Source organism: Heterodontus francisci, chromosome 4 (assembly GCF_036365525.1).
Source record: "Heterodontus francisci isolate sHetFra1 chromosome 4, sHetFra1.hap1, whole genome shotgun sequence".
In the NCBI taxonomy this organism is placed as follows: domain Eukaryota; kingdom Metazoa; phylum Chordata; class Chondrichthyes; order Heterodontiformes; family Heterodontidae; genus Heterodontus; species Heterodontus francisci.
The window spans coordinates 78510331-78519215 of NC_090374.1; the positions used below are offsets into that span (position 1 = coordinate 78510331).

Sequence of the window (8885 nt, forward strand, 5' to 3'; positions counted from 1 at the left end):
GTGTGGGGAGACACTTGGCCAGAGGTCAGATACCTTCAGCTGAGGAGAGGAGATCGGCGGAGAGTTGAAGATTGCTTTAAGTACTTCCGCCCAATGCGTTAGAAATTGTATTCAGGGAGGTCTGGGATCAGTTCATGTCTCACACCACAACTATAGGACCTAGGGGTAAAACAAAATTGAGGGGAATGGATTGTTTATTCACGCATGAATTATATTTCGAGAAATTTTTTCATCTGTTTTTGAAATTACTCCCAGTTATGTTGCCTGTGCACGCCCTCTCCATGTTAAGTAAATCATCCATCATGTGCCAGTCGGTTATGTATCGATGTAATAATCCACACGTATTCTAGAAGGTAAAGAATATTTAAGAAATGTCAAATTTCTATTGAAATGAATGATTTTAGGGCGCATGGTGCAACTTTGTCACCGAACCGTGGCTTTAATTAGTGAAGAGAATTGATGCTGGTAAAAGCTGCTCCATGGCAGTCCCGCTGCGCCCTCTATAGTCCCTATGAAAACACAAAGCCTGACCGCTGCTTCATATATGACAATGTCTTCTTGGGTCATCATTTAAACACATTTGTAAATGTAAAGCATTTTGCAGCCAAATTAACGTCCGTCCAACATTGCAACTTCAACAAGTAACAGTCCTACAACAGAGAGCGGGAAGCAGCACAAAGGGGGATGTGATCTCCCAAGACACTCGATTTTTCACTGGATTGAAGGGTGCTGGTTTCTTCTGTGCGAAGCCCAGGATTTTTGCTGTGGACAGCACGGTAAGCTCACGATCTGGGTTTACCTCGCTCTGGGCGCTGACATAGTGATGGTTCAACCCTGCGGTTCACAGCCGCTATATAAACCAGACCGTGAATATCAGAAAGCGATGGTCTAGCGCTCTCCAGCTGAAACTAAATGAACAGGTTTTAACCTTTTTTACTCGAGGGGAGAAAGTTGGCTCTTATTCTGAAAATCACTGATTTTTTTTGACATATTGGTTTGTTCTCTGAATTGCCACAGCGCAGCCCCACACCTGTTGCGTTACAATGGGTTCTGCAGAAGTTGGAAATGTTAATCTGTTGGTTTATTTAATAAATGCGTCGTTTTAGCCCATTTACCATCTATTTCACCATCCCATTTCTGTTGTCGGCGTGTAATAAGGTTATATATGAATTTACAGCATCTTTCTGTTGTAACAGTTCACGGTTGTTGCACTTAATTTCACTCATTTTCTTCCCTCACCTTTCTCATTATTTCACGTTAGCTTTCAGGATTTTATCCATTCTATGTTGCTTCCTATCTATTTTCTGCTTCCCAACAATTATTCCATGTTTTTTCCCCTCCTTTTTCTCCTCTTTGGTTTTGCATTCTTTCCCTAGCTCATTCCCCTCCTCCCAGCGGCAGCTCAGGCTCTGACTCGCCTCTCGGCCGTGATGAAGTAATGCGCTTCGGCGCAGCCTAACCTGTCAGCGGAAACTCGGGAATGCTGGCCCGGGAGAGGGGAAGGCTGATTGACAACTGGAATTCACCAATAGGGAGGTAGCTCTGGCTGGGTGGGCCGGTACGCAGCCAATGGGCAGTGAGCTGGGCACTGGGTTAGGTTGCGTGCTGCTGTGTGCCGCCTGGCGTGTGTGTGCTGGGACTGCATAGCTGAGATAGATAGTGTTGGGCCAGAGCTGCTCTTCCTTATTGCACCGTTTGCATCCTCAAAGAGAGAGAAAAAAAAACAACCTTCTATCCTCAGCTCTGTCCTGATTAATTTATTTCATGCGTTTGTCGCTCCTACAGGAGGCGGAGAGGTTCCTGCAGCTGCTGCCCCTTCTCGGTGGAGTATTTGAGAAACTCACTGCAACCTGAATGGATGGGCATGGGGAAAGCAGGCTTTTACTACCCAGGGGCTGAGCGCCCTTCCACCGCTTTCACTTTGCTGCTGCTTTTCATTTCGACGTGTGCCAACACAGGTAACCCCATCCATTACTCTCAGCGCCATATTACGACTTGAAATGTTGGGGTTCAGTGCTGTGCAAGATTCTGGCCTCAGGAGAGCACTGCTGGTACTGGATCCCACCACCGCCTGTATTTATTTTTGGTCTGTGTTTGTCTGGCGCAAACTTGCAAAGAAATGTCCCCCCATCATCCCCCACCTCTTTCCGTTTTGTAAACTTTTCTAAACGGAACCCCGTTTTCTTTCCTTTCTCAATTTAGAGTTTGTGTTTTGCACAACTAACCCTTTAGTAAAAGCAAGGATGTAAATATTTTGGATTAAATTCTAAAATGCTTACTATCATTTGAACGGTTCAAGTTGTAAGTAATCTCTGTTTTGGGGTGGGAGACAGGGTCTAAACTGAACATTTTATACGGTGAGATGATTTCTTACTTAGATCACGTTTACTTCAAGTCGACAAACGAGCTCAAGTTACCAACGACATGAAATGGCTGGAGCGCTTGTTTCTTTTCTCTCGACACTCCTTTCTTTTTCTGTCTATTTGTAGCTCCCCAAACATTTCAGATTTTTGATCACGATTAAATTGCGTTTAACCCCTGGAGTCAACGTCTGATATTACGAATAGATACGTCTTTCTTTTGTCTTTATTACAAATCTGTTGCTAATCGTTTTTTTCGCATTGGGTTGCATCCACCACCTCCCCCGCCCCAGACTCCACAAATGATGTGAATATGACACAATGTTCTGCTTTCTTTCGCACATCTTGTAACATTTTAACTGCGGATTGGACATTACGGTGCAAGTGCCAAACGTAGTAAATGTAACCCCCTCACACTTGAACCTTCAGAATGTAGCATGTTGCCATATAAGTTATTGTGCTCTTAATTTCACTGCAACTTTTGCATCGAGGCGATTTTTCAACAAATGTGAAAAGCTTGCCTGCAGTCATATTCGAAACTTAAAATAGAACCGCCCAGCCCTGGCAACGTTTTGAAGAAAATGGATTTATAGTTTAGGAATGCAATGCTTTTCTAATTGTGATTTCCAACACTTTGTGGCAGGTTGGGGGGAGTGCAGTGGTTGCATCCTGTAACAATAATCACAGTTGTCTATGTTTCATGTTTTGCTCCGTTATTTGGTTTTTGCAGCGTACTGCCAGCAACAGTATCAGTGCAGGATCCAGAAGTGCACGACCGACTTTGTGGCCCTGACCTCCCATCTGAACGCCGCTCTGAATGCTTTCGCCTCCGAGTTCTGCATCGCCCTCCGGGCTTATGCGCTGTGCACCGAGCGCACGGCCAAGGCCTGCCGGGGCAACCTGGCCTTCCACTCGGCCACGCTGGGCATCAGCGACCTAATGAGCCAGAGGAACTGCTCCCGGGAAGGGCCCACTTCGATCGCAGCCCAGGACCTGGTGCCTGTCAGTCACAACATGGGCTTCTGTGATTACGAGAACCGGGCTGGGGTGGTGCGCGGTAACCGGGCTGCAGCGGGCACCGAGCCGCAGCCTGGCCGCCGCTATGTCTTCTGCGGCTTGTTTGGCGATCCGCATCTCAGGACTTTCAGGGATCACTTTCAAACTTGCAAGGTGGAAGGAGCCTGGCCCCTGATTGATAACGACTACTTGTCAGTGCAAGTAACAAACGTCCCTGTTGTCCAGGGATCCAGCGCTACAGCAACTAACAAGGTAACAGGACTCTGCTCTCCTTTGGTGGGGCTGACTCAAAAGTTCATGTGATTTTTTTTAATCCATATTTTGGGAGGAGGAAGAGTAGGGTTACAACAAACACAAGGTGAGGGGTTCCCTGCTGTAAAGTGGGAAATTTACTGATGGGATGATACAACTTCCATGCAGGAGCCTCCTCAACATTCGATGTGATTTTTCAAACTGTTGTGATCCTTATCTGTGTCTTGCAATATCTCAGGAGTCTTCTGTCTTGCACTCCCATCAGACTTCCAATTTATATAGTGCTTGCTTCCTACCTGATTATATAGTGGAGATTGCTGTGAAGGGGGGACTTTATAGGGTATAATTTTGAGTATAATAGAATCTATCATGTTTTTAACTGGTGAATTGAATTAGTTCCACTGATGCTATTTTATTCTGAATATTTTCTGCTTGCCCCTTTCTCAAAGGATAATTACAAGGTAAAATTGTACTGCTCCAATGAAATTACAGAAACAGTTTAAACTAAAGGGAGCACAGAGTTTCAGGTCATGAGGAAAACTCTACCCTTCATAGTATAAATATTTGGAACAAAATATCTAGATTCTCACTGGTGCATTGCAAGGTTTGTTTCATTTGTGAAAAGACTTAGAAAAGGTACTTGCACCTGTGATAACGTGAAATGTCGACCTTTCAGACTGGGTTACATGAACTCATCATGATGCGAATATGGTCTATAACTACACTTATTTTAATGCTCGTGTCTGTTGTGTTCACAAATGCATATTGATGAACTCCCATATCATTTACCATTTCAGGAGTTTCTTTCCACTTAATTTGAAAGTCACACGATTTTGTCCCTTTTAGTAATAGTTGCATTGTTTATACCTTTTGATTTGAGCAAATGTACTTGAAAGAGTTTGTACGGATCAATTTGCTAATGAGAACACTGTATAATCACAGAGATACATTTAATCCCAGTTACTGCTATCATATTTTTAGGATAAATCTAATCTAGATCTCTCACTAGCATATTAGAATTTGTGTCTTTTTGTGCGTGACCAAAGCAGTCCAGGTTTGCTTCAGAAAAAATATTGTAATTAAAACACTGATACCTTCAAAAATAATCATGCAATGGTATACATTATAGAATTTTTGATTGAAGACTGCAGCAGTTTGAATATCCTTTGCAGTGCTTAAATGCATATGATTGTCAGCCTTTGACCCTGCAAAAATATAATATTCAGTGAGCTCTTTCAGTGAGTTAGAAACATACAGGGAATCATGATAACTTTACTGGTAGGCTTAAAGCAGAAATCTAATTACAAAACTGTAAATGGTTAGATTACAGCATTTGTGTTCTGAGGGGATTGGTAATTTACCATGTCTCACACCTGGGTGACCGATTTAAATGGAGAAGTTTGATTTGTGTGTATTGACATTAAAGGAGCTGCTTTGTCCAGATTGTGTTGATGGCTGTATAAGCATCCTACTACTAATTATACACAAAAATCAACTAACAGCTTGAAGGCAAAAACAGTTTATGAAAATCATTCCTCGGATTCAAGGATTGTTGTTAGTTTGTGGCTCAGATATGCCCTATTGAAGCTTAATCAGCACAGAAAGTCAGTCTGCAGTTTTACAGGGCATGCTTTTCAGGTTTTCACAGTAGTATGCAGGGACAAACACGAGCTCAATGCTGGTGGAGGTTTGTCATTTTACTTAACTCGGGGGAAGCACTGAGACTGATGGGATTGCCCATTTGACAATTTACACCCTAATTTGTAATCCTAAACAAAAACAAACTTGTATAGTTAGAGATTTTGGGTCTTCCATGTATGTGTGTATATATATATATATATATCTCATTCATTTAGACTCACAAATAATCCATGCAGTGGCAGGAAGTAGCATGCTAGCCTCCACTCTACATTAGTATCAAGTGGTTTACGAAGAGCTTTTTCTCTCAGTAATGGACACTTGAGATGTGAATTGCTTAGTTATTCTGTGTCATATCTATCAATACAAACTGAGTATGCATGGTTTCATTTCTTTCAGATAACCATCATATTCAAAACCTATCATGACTGTACAGATCAGAAGGTTTACCAAGCGATGACGGATGATCTGCCTGCAGCATTCATAGATGGTACAACAGTGGGAAATGGCTGGATAAAGACTTTATGGATAGTAGAGAAAGCCAGTGGTAAACATGTGGAGGTGCACGCAAAATACATAGGAATGACCGTGATAGTGCGCCAAGTGGGACGCTATTTAACCTTTGCATTGAGGATGCCTGAGGCATTGGCCCTGTCTGAGAATGACAGCCAGGGACTGCAGCTTTGTGCTCGTGGCTGCCCAATGAATGAACGTATTGACGAAGGCGGGCATCTCCCTCTTCCAGCCAATAGTCCAAACCATCTGCACCACCCCCAGACCCAACAACCAAAGGGTGCTTACACATTAGAGACTGCAATGGCTAAATGCCATGAGAAAATCCAAGTAAAGGATGTCTATTTTCATTCTTGTGTGTTCGACCTTCTGACAACTGGAGATGCAAACTTTACAGCAGCAGCTTATAGTGCTCTCCAAGATCTGGAGACATTGCACCCAAAGAGAGAACGGTGGCATATTTTCCCCAGAAGCAGCAGTGTTGCCCAAAACAACAATGTATTATTTAACATTTATGTTTTACTGTTTTCTTTTGTTGTGATTGTGTTTTTGTAGGTTTTTGTTTATAAAAAAAATATTAAATATATATTGTTATAATATATTCAGAAAAGTATATATGTATATATGATGGGATGGCAACCCTGAGCAAACATAAGATTGTATATATTGTGTAATTTGTTAAGTATGTTCATATGAAGTTGTTTGTAGTATTGTGTACTTTTTGTTGAAAGTTTTTTGCAAGTTATGTATGAGTTGTGATATCCCTGCAGTAGGGTCTGTTGTTACAAAGGGCACTTTATGTTTTTTGCTGACACTTAAAATGGCTACCAGTAAATATGTTCTGATTTACTTTGCTGCCTGTCAAATCAGAAAGTTTGTTATACAGCCTCAAAGATTCCCAGATGTGCTTCTTGGGTACAAAATAGATAACTGTGTAAGTGTGAATTCCTAAATATGTAAATAGTTAACTTATTTATAAACAAAATGTCCTGCTAGAACATAGAGCAGATTCTGTGCTATTTCTAATGTGTTCACTCTGCTGTGATAGTGGTGCCACCTAGTGGATTGCACTTGAGTTACTTCAGTGTTCAGGTGACCAGTGATTACAAACCTAATTTGTGATTATAAAAAAGATGTTAAATGCCTTTTATATTACATGATGTGTTGAGAACCCCACCCCCCACAAAAAAAGGAAAACCAGAAGCTCAGTACTGGACTGAAATTTTAAAAAAAATACCGTCATAAAACCTTTTTTCCAAACCAGTAAATATGTCTTCTTGGGTATTTCCATAATGACTATCTTTTCCAGCTTTTGCTGCTTAATGGTGAGAGGGGTATCTGGCTCTGTTGAATATGATCTGTCTTTTAAGGTTTCATTGGTTGAGCAGTCCAGTAAAGATGCTCTCAGGTCTTGGCCAATCTGCATTTGACTGTTAAGAGTATGATGAAAGTCTGGGTGCACTTTGTGTCCTCGTCCCTCACTGGCACCACAGTGATGTGGTGACTGCAGATGGATATTTGTCTGAGGAAGTCATGGCTGCAAACCTAGTCCTGCTATTCTTCATTGGACCACCAATGTGCTTTGCATTTTTATAGTACTCTCTTCTACTTCTGCAATGTTGGTAAACAGTGCAATATAGCAGTACTGAGTTAATATATTGGCTTCTAAGATTCATAAGCCTATTCAGAGCAATTCAGTTGGGAATGAGATTTTGCTAAGTGAAAATCAGCCACATGCAAATTGGTCTCATCAAAATTTTATAAACACTAGAAATAAATGTTCTTGCATATGTCTATGAATGACTTAATGCAGCTTTTATTGTAGATGGAGTTGGAGATGATTAGGATGGTATTAAATGCATCTGATAAGTGCTTCATTTTCCAGTGATCACACTCCCACTCTCCTGTAATGGTTTACTATCTCTTAACATCTAAGGTACAAAAAGGAGCCCCCTCTAAGATGTCCTGTTATGATGCAGCCTTTTCCTTGTCCTATTTTAGGAAAGTCCTACAGAATATTTAAAAAGATTGATTTATGCATACACTGTGTCCAGATATTTTGTTTTAGTTCGGGTTAATAAACATTTGAGTAATTTTAGGGCTTACCATTAAGGGATACTTGTGGGATAAAAGTACTAACGGAGCCTATATGAGTTAGAAATGAGCTGTGGTAATTTTGCTTACTATGTAGCTGTCTAACTGAATTGCTGGAAACTATACTGTAGCTCAGCATGTTTATCACATCTATAGGATGTATTTTCGCTACAGAACAAAGTGTAGGAGTCATAGATCAGCCATGAGGCAATGTTGACCCCGGATTTTTTTTTCTGCCTTCTCTCTTTTGTGCTAAAATTCTGGGGATTCCAGTAAGGTTAGTTAGACCACCAAGTCTCTCTTTTGTACTCAGCTACCATTCCTATTTCATCAAAGTGGAAAACCTGCAAGTTTGTATATTTAAAATTGCTATTGAAGTCAAACATACTGTTTAAACATGAATTAAAATTCTGTTAGGAAGTATATGTCTAGTGTCTCTTTCTTGAATTAAATTGACAAATGCAGCACAATTAACATATATGGAGGAACTGACTTAGTGATTTGGATTTTATTCCTTCACCAGGAACGTTCAAAAACAGTGATTTATTTGGAAAGTGTTTCTAAGCTACATGTTCACACTTAGAAGTAGATAACTTTGCTATAACCATAGCAGCTTGTACCTTTCAAACTGTATTAAGTTAATGAATATAATAGTTGGCTTAAGGGGCTGGATTTTGTTCTCCAGGTGCGGATTGCATGGTAGCTTCAGATCCCCATCTGGGGAAACGTGGCACCACACTGGTGAGGAGGTACATTTGTCAGTGCCGGGGTGGTGGGGGGGGGGGGGGTGGAAATGGAGTCAAACATACATAATAGGTGTAAGAGATGGTGGGAAGCGTTGAACTTTGTGCAGTTTGAGGGGGGGTCAGATGCAAAAGGTAAGTGTTGGGGGGTGGGTTAAGGGAAAATACTGTAAATGTTATCGGGGTGGGAAAGGCATTAGAAAATTGTAATTATTGGGGGTGGGGGTAGGAAAAATTTAAATCGGGCAGCAGGGCTGGCTGCTCTTTA

At 41.3% G+C, this 8885-nt stretch overlaps 1 protein-coding gene across 1 annotated transcript; it reads left to right on the top strand.

Annotated features, from left to right (window-relative positions):
- Window positions 1-1621: 1621 nt before the first annotated feature.
- rgmb (repulsive guidance molecule BMP co-receptor b) lies at window positions 1622-8299 on the top strand. Its single transcript, XM_068029755.1, has 3 exons — window positions 1622-1958; window positions 3091-3629; window positions 5667-8299. Exons 1-3 carry the CDS (start codon window positions 1859-1861, stop codon window positions 6333-6335), a joined length of 1308 nt encoding a protein of 435 aa, XP_067885856.1. The 5' UTR covers window positions 1622-1858; the 3' UTR covers window positions 6336-8299.
- Window positions 8300-8885: the final 586 nt, after the last annotated feature.